Raw genomic sequence first — 15825 nt, forward strand, 5'->3', positions numbered from 1 at the left:
TGATAACCATATAGGTTGAGATGTAAAACACAAAACAGAATGTCCATTGTTAATCTGCATTTCATGAAAAATTCAGTCTACCCACTTCTGAGGCCTATAGGAAGTTAACATAGGAGAAATGATGAAATTTATTTAAAATGAAATTGCAGTGAAGCCAGACATGGTGGTGCATGCCCATAATCATACCAGCATTTAGGAGGCTGAGATGGATTAACCCAAGTTTGAGACAGCCTGCCTATATAGTGTGTTAACGGCCAGCCTGAACTACATAGTGAGACCCTGTCTTAGAAAACAAAAAAATAAATAAAACAAATGAAAAGGTCTTTAAATGATGTAAATGCTTAAGTCCAAGTAAAATTAAGAAGAAAAAAATAATTTTACCTAAATTTCTCTGGGTCTCATAAATGCATCCTTGTAGTTTTAGTTCTGTATCTAGAACCTATTACCTTTATGGTTCTCTAGAAGTCTTAGAATCCTGGCCTGTCATTTATTAGCAGTGTGGGCTCCACCAAACCCCTGCTGTTCCAGCCATGCTTTCTTTTTAGGTAAAATGAGGAAAATAAAACCTTCTTAGTGTTAGAACCCACCTACTAGCTGGGTGAGCCTGGGGAAATATTTCATTGATTTGAGCTCTGGTTTCCTGAAATGTAAAACTAGGGTTAATTGTATCTCCTTTGCTGCTTTTCAGTGTTTTTTGAGGTCATATACACAGTAGAGCAGAAAGTTGCATGGCATATCCTAAGCTCTCAATAAATGGTAACATTTCAAGTGCTGATAAAAGAAACTTAGAGCTGCATACTACATCCATCCCCCTAAGTTCTAGGAAAGAGAAATGCTGTATTTTTCTTGTGTCAGCCCTGAATTGTACATAAGGAAAACTGAGCTTGTAGTTTTTTTGTGCTTCCTATTTCAGTTTTATATCTGGGCTAGGGCTGAAGAGCTCTTTGTTCATTTATGTAGCCAGTCAGTAGCCAATTAAAAATCACCACGCACAGATAGGGGCAGGAGATGAAATATAGTCTTTACTCTTGAGGATCCAACAGTGTGAATCAGTTTGTTTGGAAAGCAACAAGAAAGAAGTAGCCATTTAGAGAGGACGTGCTAAATGAATTTATAAGGTCCAATATTATTTGTCATGATGAATTATTCCTACCTTGGTTTCCATCTTAATCTACTTTGTGTTGACAAGAAGTAGTAAGTAGCTTCCTTGCCTCTTGTAAACCAAGAGCAAATAATCATACCTCTATGTTTTATCCATCTTCAGTAAAACAAAATTAGAGCATACTCATTTAAAAATAGAATCTTCAGGCCGGGGATATAGCTCCGCGGCATTAAGGGCCAGCCTGGCAAGCGTAAGGTCCCAAGTTCAACTCCTGGTTAAGAAAAAAAAAAGGAATCTTCAGTGTTTAGTGTTGCTTATATATTTTAGATTTCACTTTTAAATTATAGCCCATATAACAGTATCAGTAATTTGAAATATGTACACATCGTATTAGCTATCTGTACTAAGAATGCTTTTTCCCCCCTCTTACAGGCTTTCTACAAGCATAAGAGAGTTACAGAACTTTAAAGTCTTACTACAACACAGTAGGTAATGAAGGCTTTTATATGCCTGGAGACATAAAGGGACTATGTGAAGCCTTTTAATCTTGGACATTCAGCAAAAAGACTAATCTTCTAAGACTTCAAGAATTCTGAACTCTTAAAAGAGAGAACTCAAATGCTCACTTGAATATTTATGATCCGTAGTAGATTATTAGAGCTATTTATAAATGGAGTATGTACTTTTAAAATATGTAAGTTATACTAATTCTGTTTGTGTTTCTATCTGTTGAATATTCTATTTGTTTCAAATTGGTTTTGTTACTGTGTTATTCTTTTATTTGGATGTTGAACTTTAAATGACTATCTGTTCTAATAACACTGTTACCATCTGTTGTGGAAAAGGAGAACTAGGGAACCATTGTTGCTCAGGGCTGGTATCAGTGGTGAAGTTTATCGATGATTTAAGGTATTTTTAGCCTTGCGCAGCACTACAGCTGTCATCTACAGCATGGAGCAGTGAATGGCCCTTTTGCGGGGTGGTTTCAGAGGTTCCTTAAGATTCCCTAGGATTTTGACTTCACTTTATACGTTTTATTTTGAGTTGTTTAGTTGTGGCTGCTGCTTAGTTTTGGGCCACTGAAGGCCCTGCAGTGGTGACGGTGGATAGATGAGTGCTCTTCCTGTGCTCGGCCAGGCAGATGTGCTGTGTGCGAGTAGACGTGCAAGAGCGTTCTCTAATTAGAACCTGCAGATCACCTTCTTCGAACTTTGCCTCTCTCTGTCCCAATTTTAGACATGTCCAGTTACTTTAAGAAGAAAAACCCTGCACATTCATATAATTACTTCCTGACAAAATCTGAATGGGACTCTATGAATTTATAATGCCAACTAAAACTAAGTACATAAAATTTGCTATTTTAAAGTAAGCATTTTTAAAGGAGTTAATTTTGAATAGAACCTATGCAATCCTCTAACTCCCCATGTGATTTTCTCTAGTGCGATGCATCAGCAAGGGGATCAGGTGCGCCATCTTCTGAGCTTCCTGTCCTCTCCCTCCTCTTTGCATCCTAGTTCACTCTCAGATGGACGGTGCTTTGTGTGACTTGGACCAATGGATGACTCATAGGTCCTAGACAACCGCTTTGTAAGCCTGAGATTTAAAGTCTCCAAACAATATTTAAAATCTTGAATCTTTTCAAGGTGTTGGTAGATATAATAGGACTGATTTGAAAGGTTGCATCTGTGAAGTAATGTTAGTAGCCTAGTTTCTCCTTACTCTTACCTTTTCTGATAAGTGCTCTTAAACCCACATCTTACTCTGCCAAAGTCTGAAATGTGTTGACAGTTTTATGACATATTTGAAATTGTATTTAGTTGGTTTATCCCTTTGAAAAATATTTAGCTGTTCTATGAAGGCTATGACTGGGGAGAGGTCTCATCATTTTCTCACCTAATTACTGCTAACTTTTACAAACTTGGCTTTGGTTGTGGCAGTGGTTCGTTAGATTGAATGGTGAAGGCCAGCTTGATTAGCGCTTCTACTTTTTCTTTGCTGTTTTAGGGTTGCAAATACTACATGGTAAGGGAAGGAATTACTAACCTTGCTAGTACATGAAGCAATTATGTACTAGCAATTACTAACCTTGCTAGTACATGAAGAATTATTTTTAGTGTTCATTTGGTGTTCAAGAAAATGTGAAAAATTTTGTACTTTGTGTATTTTTACTGTAAATTTAAAATCTTCCTGATAGTGTTACTTCACCATTCCTATAGTTAAAAGTTATTACTTAAACTCTACTACTAAAGAAAATCCTTAGTCATTTCCATTTATTGCATTTTTCTTTATTGTAATTTGCTTCAAGCTTATGAAAAATACTATAATACAGTGTGTCCTAGGAAATTAGAAGATCTAGTTAGAGTAAGAAGTTCTCTTCAAAGTTTTCATGAATTTTTTCACTAGGAAACAAAGTATTCTTAAGCTGAGATTTATCTTTTTTTTACCATAAATCAGATTGGGAGGGGCTGCCTACATTTTGTGTGTGTATATTTCTAACGTTGTGTAAACGTTAGGAGCCTGTGTTTTGTGATCCTTGTCGTGTTTTAGATCTTTGTGCCATGGACTGTCTTCCAGTTCATGTTCCCCTTGCTGCAAGGTGAAAGTGGAGCAGTCTGCATTCTGCACATGCCCGGCTAGTGAGCACCTCTTGGCATTTTGTTTATTTCTTACCTACTTTAAAATCCAGCTCTTGATCATATAACTGACAGAAATGATTGTAACAGCTGAAGAAGTCATGAACATGAAGAAAAGGAAACATTCTTTCCTTTAGTGGCATGCAATTTTTTGGCAAGTGGAATCTGTAACTTAGACAAACTGTATACTGGTAAATTTTCAATATCCCTCTTGTTTTGATTCTTGGGTTATGAGGAAAATCAGAATAGTGATAGATTTTACTTTATATTTATCAAATGTTTTGACATTGAATATCTGAATTAGTCAGTTTTGTAGTCTCACTATGGGTATGAAACACTGTGCCACTTTTTAACTTTGCCTAGGTGCCATTATATATAAGACAAGACAGCTGTTTGGGTCTTCATCAGCATTGCCTTCAGCTGGAACCTTGAGCACAGTTCACACTCCCCCTCCCAGCAGTTTGGACACTGAAGTACCTGAGGAGACCATAGCTGTTCACCAAAGGACAGGTTAGGGGCAGCAGAGCCCAGCACACACATCCATGTTCTGTTTTCAGTAACACCTGCAGATGCAAGCTTTGATTTTGTGAGCAGAATTCCGAGTAATTCGTTGCTGTACCATCAGACTCCAGAAAATGTGAATTAAAGTACATCTTCCTGCAATCTTTTTGTCTCGTTTCTCCCATTTTAAGCGTTTTTTTGATGAGATGAAGATCTGTTTATAATATGCAGAACAGGGCAGAGTATTTTTCCAGGTAGCCTGAGGTGGTGGCTCTTCTAATCACAAGGCAAGCTTTGGCAAGCCATGAATTAAGGGCTTTACATACAGCATTTCCTTCTCACCAAACCAGGAATAGGTAAGTAAACTTCTGTTTTAGATATAAGAGAACTGATTGTCACAAATGCTATGTCATGTTAGCCAGAATTTGAAACCAGAATATCTTAACTGCAGCCTCTACTCATAAACATGGTCTATATCATTTCATAAGTTGGTTTATTACCATTCAACTGAAAGCGGAAACTTTAAGCATCTTTTGATTTGTAGCAATTTAAAATATGTTTATTTTGTTTGATTTTTTAAAACAGTACATTCACGTGGGGTTAAAAAATCAAAAGTTGGGGGCTGGGGATTCAGCTCAGCGGCACAGCACCTGCCTGGCAAGCACGAGGTCGTGAGTTCGATTCCCAGTACCAGAAAACCACCCCCCAAAAAAACAAACCAGAAGTTGTAGAGTAAATGGCCCAACTTCCTGCACTTCACACCCCCTCACTACACATAACCTCTGTTCTTGCTTTCTTATGTTTCCATCTGTTACCAATTTGCTCTCTGAGCTCATGTCTGAGGACAACGGAAGATGCAGTAAGTAGAGAAGTGAGGAGAGTAATTCATTAGGAAAAAGAGAAGCACTCATTAGCCAAGAAGGGGTCCAAGGGAGCATGCCAAGTCAGCACCCAATTTCAGGGGTTTTTATGTATTTTTTTTTAGGCTATTTTGGTGTGTGTGAGAAAACAAAACAATGCAGTTGGCATTTTTTAGCTAAGCCTCTAACTTCAGGGCAGACTTCCCCTGCCCTCTAGCTTCCCAGGCAACGCTTGAATAAGCCTCTTTCCCTTGTGTTCCCATTTTCCCAGAGCTGCTCTCATTTAACTCAGGTCTCCGTCCTATCTGCCCATTGTTTATCTTCTTATATCCATACTTTTTAAGACATATACAAATGTTTTACTTTTTCTTTCATTTTTATCCAAAGTGACATCGTATACATACGATTTTGCTTTTTTCCACAAGCCATTAGATAGCTTTGTTACTTTTTCAGGGACTACCTGGTATTACAATACATTACATGGATGTACCATCATTTAACTGGTCCTGTTAATGGTTATTTGGGTTCTTTCCAGACCATGAAGATGTCCTTTCATATTTGTATATGTACCTGCAGAAGAAATACCCACAAATAGAATTTGGAGGTGAAAGGCCATGTGCTTTTGTAACTCTGAAGGACACTAACTCATATACTATGTTCCTTGGGAGTACAGTACCAGGTCACATGCCATGTGAAATTTACGGCTATACTTGCTTACCCACAACCTCATTGCCAGAGATGTTACTGTAATGTTGGACTTGGGCCATTCTGATAAATGGGGGGGAAATGATGTGTTTTAAGTTTATATTCTTATGAATAAAGTTCGCCAATTTTTTTTTTTTTTTTTACAAGATATCAGCATTGTCTTGGTTACTTTTTCTCTTTGGTGGGACAAAATACCTGCCACCCAAAATTAAGGAAGGAAAGGTTTATTTAGCACACAGTTTGTGGAGGTTTCTGTCCATACTCAGCTGGCTCCAAGGCATAGTGGCACATGGCAGAGGGTAACCATTCATGGCGGTGGAAAATAGCAAAAGCAGCAAGAACAAAATGGGAGGAACAGCAGTGGGCAAGCCTCTTTCCCTCCCTCATATTGTATGCAGGCTACCCGCCCCAGAGCAGGTATGGCACTCCCACCCATAATCCCAGCAGTGGACCATGAATCTAATCACAGATTCTAAAAGACTACCCTCATGACTGCATGAGGCTTTGGGGGGACATCTAGACACAAACTATCACAGGCATTTAATTGACCAAACAATATTAGCACAAACCTTTCTTTTCAATGAACTAAGAGAAATTAGTAGTGTAACTGTCTAAACTATCTTTTATATACATACATAGGGTTTTTTGACGCTTTTCCCTTCTCCATTCCCCTAGCCCAGTTTCTCTTTCCTTTTGAAGTTTCTTCCCATTTTACAGTATCTGTTATACATCTTGGATCCTACTCAGTTTCTCACACTAGGGAGACAATAGGATGTTTGCATATGTATTTCCACATGTGTCTGGTTTATTTCACTTACGATTGTGGTTTCTAGTTGCATCCATTTATCTATAAAAGTCTCCAGTTTATCCTTTATGATGTAGTAGTACTCCACTACATAAAAATACCCCCATTTTTTGGTATCCAATTCTCAGTTTAAGGGCATTTGGGCTATTTTCAAGATGTAGCTATTACAAACTGGTGCTGTAAACATGGGTGCACATATATCACTGTGGTATGTTGTTTTTAATTCTGGGAAGATACCAGAGGGGGAATAGCTGGGTTAAATGGGACCTCCAATCCTAGTTTTTTGAGGAATAACCACACTGATTTCCACAGTGGTTGCACCAGTGTACACTCCCACCAACAGTAGAGAAGGGTTCCTTTTTCCCCAAAGCCCCTCCAGCATTTGTTATTCATTTCTTGATAACAGCCATTCTTTGTGGGGTGAGATGGAATCTGTGTTTTAACTTGTAACTCAAATGACCAGTGAGGTTGAACATTTTTTTGTACTTTTCCATGAGTTTAAAATAATTCTTTAACCTATGGAGCACTTATACCCACACACATATAGTTATTCTTTTAATTTGATTCTACCTGATAAAGATCTATTTTCACTGTGTGGATTTCAGTATCCTATCTGCCAAACAGGTACAGGCAAATAGAGGCATATATTGTAGCACCTGTGTGGACGGAATTAATCTTGGTGCTTCTATTTTAAGACAGTCTCCAAGAATGATTTGAGGAGTATGTACATACAACACGTTGGTTACTTTTCTTCCTATTATGTCCAAAAGTTGGTTATCTGTCAGATTTGTAAGAGGGAGGAGACTTTAAATGGGTAGTAAACCAGTAAAATCATTGCACAGTAGATGAAAGCATAACTAGCATTCTATATAGCCTAACTAGATTATGTACCACTTATAGTGAGAAACCATCCCAATAAAAATGTCAGCAGAAGAGGACATGTGCTAACCTAGAAACCTGTCTAGTGGAGAGTCCCCTCCACAGGAATGAACTGTGGTGCCTTCCTCTCAGTGCCATTACACTGTCATAGGTGAAGTCATTCCCCCAGCACCTGTTGGGTGGGGCTTACCTCCTGTATCATGTCACCTCTTGTATCATGTTGTGGCCTGCCTTCACAGAAAGTACCTTCGGGTGGGTAAGTGCTCTGCAGCCTTTCAGCCTAGGCTCCAGGCTGAGCTCACCCAGGGGAAACACAAGGAGTCCCACTCACCCGGGTGGAAGGGCCCTGGGAAAGCAGTATTTGCTCGTCCAAGTGCACCGTCTGTATTTTAGCGAATGCATTCAGGGAGCACCACAACTTGGAGGGACTCCTGGGGGCTCAGTGAGATTCATGAGTGAAGGTCACGGCAACAGAAATTATTACAGAATGGAGGACTTCTGAGGACACTTCAGACTGAAGAGGTACAGCTCACAGATCTAGATGAGGAGAGCAGACCTGTGGACTCCAGTTCTAAAGGGGCTCAAGAAAGCTGATTGTGGACATCACAATCTAACATAGTGGTAAGGAAGCAAGGTCCAAAAGGACAAGGAGGTCTAGAACTAAAGAAATGACATTAAGCCAATACCAGGGAAAGCAGAGCAGGGCCCAGCCACAGCTCAGGGAGTAGAGACAGAAAATGCAGGCTTAGAGAAATAGGTGAATGCCTTAGTTTTAACATAAATTCACCTATAAAGAACACAGGCTGGGGGTTTAGCGCAGTGATAGAGCACTTGCCTAGCATATATGAGCTGTGGGTTTGTCCCAGCACCAAAAAAGAAGAGGAAAGCAATCTCCTAGTAATACCCAGTGCGCAGATACAAATGAGAATCTGTTTTCACAGTGTGTCTTCCAGTCCCAGGGTGATGAACATTTACTCTGTCGCTCTCAACAGAGGTTATGTATCAGCTCAGCACCAAGGCTCACTGAGAGCAGGTGTCCTAAGTCAGTGGTAGCAGACCTATGGCACGTATATTTTTAAGACAAAATGTATTCATGTATGACTTGTTTTTTTCTCAATTAAAACCTCAGGTTTAGTTGCACGCTGACACTGTGCAGTAACTAAGTGGGTTTTAGGTTGCAGTTTGGGCACACGTCTCTAAAAGGTTGATCATCACTCTCCTAGTTGTAGGGACTGAGCGGTTTGTGGAGGTGCTAGTGTGTTGTCAACTGTAAGACACTCCAAATTTTATTTCCAAAAAGGAAAAAGAGCCAGTGAAGGCCCTCTGCACAGATCAGTTAGAATTTTAGACAGAGATGATGTCCCTTTCAGTAGTCACACACAAACACTTTTAGCCCTGGTATTCAGACAGACATGGGTAATTGTACAAAACTTTCTGTAATACCAGCTCTTCCCTATGCACTTGCAACTTTCAAAGTGTCAGTTTTAACTTCATGTTGTTTTAAAATAAAATAAATGTTTGGGTCTTTCAGAACCAGAAATCACCTTCCTTTCCCTCTCAGAGGGGTACTGCAATGAGGAAAAGCACTGGTTGCCTCTGATAGCAGATGAATGAGGAAGCTCAAGGAGCCCTCCCCTCCCTTCCCCACTGTCCCCCGCAGCAACTCAACAGGCATGCGTGGTGGACGGGACACTCTCCTCCCAGTCATGGTTCTTACAGTCTTCTAGTATGGCTGACAGAAAATTTCGGCATTACTTTTTAAAAGGACAGCAGAATACGCACTTTATCTGTTTTTATTATTCAACAAAAAATAACAGTTTGCATAAATACTAGCAGCTTTATCAAAAATAGATTAGGGCTTCTGTCTGTTAATGCTGGATATTTCAATCTGATAAACAGTGTTCATATACTAGAAGATAGACACTATTCTATAATTTAGTGACACTGTACACTTAAAAGTACATCTGCCCTCAGCTAACCCAATACAGAGGTACCTCAGGTTCACTAACTTCATTCATTCCCTGACTCTGGAAAGATGGCTGCAGTCATGTTTGTTTCCTGATGCAGAGTTCACTAACAAAAACAAAATTTTTCCAAACAAAAACACTTGTGAACCAAGGAACCACTGTACTAAAGGATGCAGGACTTTCTGAAGACATGACTTAGTGTGATCATGACCTTTATTTAAAAATAAAGACCACAATTTAATGGTTGGAGATTACCAAAAAGCTGTCAGGGTCCCAGTCTTTTGACTCTGGCACGCAGGCTATAATGCTGTCTTGGGATGCTCTTGGCTTCTACTTGACTGTAGTTACCACTCACCGAGCTGGGAAAGGTAGTCTTGCTATAGTCCTGAGGTAACAGACATGTTATCTGACTGAAAAAACTATGCACAGTCACTTTGATTATAGCAGAGGAGGTTTAATAGTGTAAGTCAGCTACACTGTTAACAAGGTCCACCCGTTAGCACTGAAGTGTATACACTGGTGCCCTGATGAAAGGCAGTACCAGACTTTTGGCAAAATCTCTGAAACATTAAACCTTAATATACTAATATATTAAATATACTTTATAGACTGATGAAAAGCTATTTCGTTTTGACTTGCAACACTGGAATTAGTTTTGTGGATGTCAACTGAACTTCATGAATCTACCAGTATGGAACGCGTCTGAGTGACCTTTAGAGGTAAGGATTTGAGGACTACTTTAGTCCAAAAGCTTTAAAAAAAAACTATTAGACCATATATTATATTGTTTTAAAGTGAATTATGCATTAACAGTCTTGTGCAAACTACAATATATATTGCAATAACATTCTTGAGAGAAAACCCTAGTATACTTTAGCATTATTATTTAAGTTATATAAAATACATCTTTATAAAAGTACAGATTTTTTAAAAGTTTAAATTATACCCAGTGAAAAAGGCAGGCTCACGTATTAGTACTAAAATAGGATCTATGAATTTGAAGTATTGCTTAGTCCTGGGAACCTGTAACAAAAGCCAAGTCCCTTATCTTAAGGAAAAGCGCCCTAAAAACTCCACCGTCTTTCAGTTTGTCTTTGTGGAGCTTTCCAATAGGCATCTTCCACAAAGCCAACGGATGCTACCCGTGGCTCGGTTTGTCAGGATCCAAAGTTGAGTCTTGCGGCAAAGTTCCTGCTTGTGTTAGGAAGCTGTTCGTTTGTTGTCCCCAATCATAGTAGTCTGGAGCAAAGCTTAAAAAAGAAAATTTGTGGTAGCTTAAAAGGTCATACTCTGTAGGAAGGGGAGACAGTTTAGGGAGACAGAGCTGGGAACTGGTATGAACTCTAGACAAGCCCCAAATTCTTTTTTTTTTTTTTTTTTTTTTTTTTTTTTGGTTTTTCTCCGGTACCGGGAACCGAACTCACGACCTTGTGCTTGCCAGGCAGGCACTTTTTGCCGCTGAGCTAAATCCCCAGCCCCAGCCCCAAATTCTTTAAATTGTTTTTTGTTTTATGTGTGTCTGTGGTGCTGGGGATCGAACCCAGGGCTTTGTGTAAGTTAGGCAGATGCTCTACCACTGACCTACACTGCCAGTCCCTAAATTAGCTTCCTGAAGCCCATTTTCACCCAAAACAGTGCTGTACAGTGCTGGCTGCCTGCCCACAACCACCTTCTCCATTCATTACAGTCCAGAAGTCTGGCCACCCTAGAATCTGAAATCAGTCATAATGTGTGACACATTTTCTACTAACAAACTGTTTCGATCCTAATGTGGAGTACAGCCCACTATTAATGGGAGTTACCACACATCAGGTCCTTAGAACAGTATCTAATACACAGTACTCAACACACTGTTCTCATCATCATCATTTTCCTTTAAACGACAGCAGAAAGTGGGCCCAAGGAGGTTCTCAGCTCCGGGTCACTCCTGGCAGGTGGGGGTGTTCAGGCTGCTCCAGCAGCAAATGTGTTTAAAAGGACCAGCAGAACTAACAAGATGAGTAGTGTTTTAGGGAAGAGGTGGTACTCAGGGTAAGAGCCTCTCACTGAGGCGCAGTCTTTGACCGTGAGAAGTCCTTGTTTATTAGCTGTCTTCCAGGTAGTTCTTTCTTTCTGCTGGCTTGGGCATTGGTCTGCTTTTCTCAGTTCTCCTTCCCCAAAACAAGGACCCTCTTCAGAACTCTTAACAAAAGTTTTGAAAGGGAACCCTTTTGTCACTGTTATTAATAAAAAAGAAAAAACCTAGTACACATCACCTTCTACCATTTCATCCTAGAGGAAAAGACATTCACATTGAAATGCTAATGCAAATCTTTACACTCTCAAAGGACTGCATAGCTAAGCCTTCCCTTCTCTCAGACTGGGAGGCGCAAGAGGGGCCTTGGGACTGAGGCTAGCACTGAGGCAGCCCTTTTGGCTCCTCTTGCAGCTGCTGGCCCAGATCCACGGAGTGAAAGACAGACACAACGATGGGCGGGCAGACAGCGGCGCACCTACAGGTTAAGTTAAGGATGGGAAGGGTGTCCAGGGCCGCCCCATCACCATCCTGGCTGCACAGTGGCCTGGGCCAGGCACTCAAGGTGCTCAGGGACTCAGAGGCTCCCTACCCAGCCCTGGAAGTTAGGTGGTGACAGCTCATTTACTCTCTTGCAACTGTATATGCTGCCTGGGACTCTGTTATGTTTAACTGCCCTCTCCAAAATATTCTGGGCCAAATCTGCAGGTGGATTTTCAGGAACAGAGACTCTTCCTGTTACAGTTCACATGAAAGTACACAGCACACGCATAGGTGAGACAGGAGACGGGTGCTAGGCTATATACCAACTGTCGGCACAGTCTCATGACCCAGAGTTCGCATCCAATGAGACTGCCTCAGCTGCAAACCCAGCTCCTCAGCAGTGGTGTGAGCTGGACAAAATCACCCCACTTTTAGAGACCTTGGTTTCATCTGAAATATGAGGCTCATGACAGTAGTGACCTCACTGCACTGCAGTTAAGTGCTGACATCCAATTTAAAATTTGGTCCTTAGACGATTCTAATAAATAAGTACCATTTAATTGATCAGAATATCTGACTAGAGAAGTCTGCCTGATTCCCCAAATCATATTCCACTGAGTGATGCCACAGTCAAACGTTCAGACTGTATATGAGCGTACTATAGACTAAGGAGTTCTGTGATGTAAGCTGATCTTTTTAAACCTCCATTTCCAGGGGCTGGGGATTTAGCTCAGCGGCAAAAGCGCCTGCCTGGCAAGCGCAAGGTCGTGAGTTCGGTTCCCGGTGCCAGAGAAAAACCAAAAAAAAAACAACAAACAAATAAACCTCCATTTCCCATCATGTGTATGACATAGCTAATAAACTGTGTCCATGAATTGTTTAGGAAACACTACTGTATATAAAGATGCTGTGGGGCTTTTAAAACTTTGTCAGTCCTTTCTCACTCCTAGTGCTCCCTGGCCTTCAGAGGCACCACTGCCACGGCGTAACCCTCTCCTCCACAAGGCCCCTTTAGGTGAACAGCCTTACCTTCCCTGAAGTCCCTGAGGGGCAATGTTCCAGGCAAGGTCATCATCGCTGTCATATCTTCGAGGGTTGTCAAAGAAATAAGATCTGGGACTGAATCCGTGGCTGGGGACTATTCCAGGATTGGTCTAGAAAGACAGGTGACACTGGGCATATTTCCCGGCACTGGACCTTGCCACAGGAGACTGAAGTTCTTTCCCCCCTGGACAGAGTTTGCTCCTTTCACCTGCAGTATTCACTGCAGTTGCTTTTGTTTAACAGGGATAAACCTTTCATCCAGTCTTGTTTACAATAACAAATCATCAGTTTTAATTCACTGAAAGATGCCCAGATTAGCCAAAGTGGAATAAATAATGTAATTTGGATATACATAACATGAGCATTCATAGTAAAATTTTTTAAAAGTGAAATCACTTGGAGAGGATTGCCTATCCCATTTTCGTACCCTCTCTAACTGCTTCACCCTGTGTCTGCTCCCAACAAACTGAACCCATCTCTCAAAAAATTCCAAGGCACACGGCTGGATTTCATCCTGAGCCATTGCTCATCCTCCGCTTAGAGCCCACACACTGGCTATGTCCCACTGCCCCATCTGCCCAGTCTCACCACTTTCTTTTCCTGCCTCCGTACTGATGATCCAGAGGCAAATAAAAAAACAAGATAAAACAGAATGCCTATGTCAGCTGGGCATGAACTAAGACCTGCAACTTGTCTGGCCACTTCCTTTTATGCTTTCCTCACTTTTATGCCCACCTTCACTAACTCCTTTGTGAGCTCGCACATCAGTCAAAATTTTTCCACCAGTTCGTGTGGCAGGAATTCTCTGTGGAGCAAGGCTCCCAGGAGTTTTTGCACTCTTACTACTATTGCATTTTCTATCTAGCCCCCATAAATGATTTAGATAAAGCTGGTTGAGCAGAAACATGACCAAACTGGGGGAGTGACTTTACAGCACCCTTCCTGTTACTATTTATACATTTTCATCATCCCATTCACCACCCAGCACACTCTAAATTATCACTCTTCTCTGTCCTTTGCTAGAAGAAAACCTTATCTACTTAGTGCAGTAATCAAATACTAGTGAGGCTGTATCACATTAACCAAAGTGGTTAATTATTTTCCTCAGGCCAGGAAATGTACCTAACTTTCAATTCTTCAGTAAAATAAAGCTAAACCAAAAAACATTTCCCTGTAAAGAGAATTAAGGGGAAAAAAGTCTGAATAAAACAATCCAGGGATTTCCTGTATCATAGTGGCCTAAAAGAGGCTCTCTCCCATATAGAAAAGCTAGAAAAACATTCTAATTGCAGGTTTCATGAGAATTAGAAGACGTTTTATGCAAATATAAAATGGTATACTTACGAGGTCCTTTGTGGGACTTCTCACTCGAAAGAAGTAAACTACCAAGGTGGTGGGCAAGAGTTCCCACACAAACAGCACAACTCCAAATACTACATAGCCGGCGTCTCCCAGCTGATTCTTCAGATCTGCCTATTAGCAGAAGAGAGAGAACAGAAGCAGTGGACTGAGGGCAGAGAAAATTTGTTTCACTCAATTCTGCCAGACACAAACAGAATCTTAAAACAGTATCATTCCTTTCTCTAAAATGTGCACAAAGAAATCCTGTAATAATAATGGCCAACCTGGTTATTTAAACCAATCAGTATTCAGACAAGAACTCCCCAACCCTGACACTTTATTAATTCATTCCCCAAGCTCTTGCTTGTGTGCAAATGAACTCACTCCAATCCGAACTGAATTTCTCATCAACAGCTAAACACACTAAGAGTCTCCTCGATCCTCCACAGCAGCATGTGACCCTAGGGTAAGCACGGCAATTGTAAGCTTTTCTTCATATAAACTGCATCCTACAGTCGTTAAGCCTATTGCTGGTTAACTCGTCCAGAAAAATTCCTCAGAGCCATAGGCATTTGGCTTCTAGCCCAGGAGCCGCAGAGAGGCCTGCTGCGAGTTTCCTCCCTTCAGCAGACAAGAGGGGAGCTGGGTATGGGCACACCTCAGAAAAACCAGCATTCATTAAAAAAGCATGCAGCAAAACCAAGCCACACCACGTCAGTCCCCTACTCTTAACGCTGCCTTCTGTAACAGTACAGGGAAAGTGCAGGAGCCCGACTCCTGTTCCCCTTCTCCATGTGGTCCCTCACACTTCACGTCCCACATGTCACCTGTGCTGCCCACGTGCACTTGTGGCCATCTATCCTGCCTGCTCCTCAGTTCTTCGGGTTGTACCAGCAGTCTAGATAGTTATATAGAACCAATGAAAACAGAAGAATTTTAAAAACTGATCCTACTGTAAATCCTTGGCTATCATATCTTGCTTTGTTTTGGGGGGGTTTTTGGTACTGGGAATCGAACTCGGGACCTTGTGCTTGCCAGGCAGATGCTGTGCCACTAAGCTTTACCCTGGAATCTATCATATCTTGACTAAAAGAAATGGAAATAATTATTTTGTTAAAACCAAATCATCATCATGTAATAGAGCAGATGGAAAAGCTCTAGAGGTGAGGGGCTGGGGATTTAGCTCAGTGGCAAAAGCGCCTGCCTGGCAAGCGCAAGGTCGTGAGTTTGGTTCCTGGTACCGGAGAAAAACCAAAAAAAAAAAAAAAAAGAAAGAAAGAAAAGCTCTAGAGGTGGATGGTGACGCAGGGTGCACAGCACTGACTGCGTTTAACATCTCTGACTCACGCCCGTAATTATGATTAACAGTAAATCTCATGTACAGCCTGCAACAATTTAAAAACTCCTCTGTGGACGGTGAAGCTGTCTCTGGTTGGTTACTGTTTAAAGTTCAGGGTTTCTTATACATGTGTGCCTTTTACCCAGCACGCC

General features: G+C 41.0%; 2 protein-coding genes across 2 annotated transcripts in view; one reads left to right on the forward strand and one right to left on the reverse strand.

Moving 5' to 3' along the window:
- The window catches only part of Ero1b (endoplasmic reticulum oxidoreductase beta), a gene marked incomplete in the record, with an annotated part of 66266 nt that extends 61868 nt beyond the window's left edge, over positions 1–4398 (forward strand). Inside the window, 2 exon segments of the mRNA XM_013504712.1 lie at positions 1535–1591; positions 4099–4398. Of these exon segments, the coding sequence (XP_013360166.1) occupies positions 1535–1591; positions 4099–4114 (73 nt within the window).
- Positions 4399–9262: 4864 nt separating this feature from the next.
- Positions 9263–15825, reverse strand: part of Gpr137b (G protein-coupled receptor 137B) — a gene marked incomplete at its 5' end in the record, with an annotated part of 35795 nt that continues 29232 nt past the window's right edge. The window contains 3 exon segments of the mRNA XM_005405014.2: positions 9263–10702; positions 12979–13103; positions 14338–14466. Of these exon segments, the coding sequence (XP_005405071.2) occupies positions 10591–10702; positions 12979–13103; positions 14338–14466 (366 nt within the window).

This window comes from Chinchilla lanigera, unplaced genomic scaffold (assembly GCF_000276665.1).
Source record: "Chinchilla lanigera isolate Chin_1 unplaced genomic scaffold, ChiLan1.0 scaffold00091, whole genome shotgun sequence".
NCBI classification, from domain to species: domain Eukaryota; kingdom Metazoa; phylum Chordata; class Mammalia; order Rodentia; family Chinchillidae; genus Chinchilla; species Chinchilla lanigera.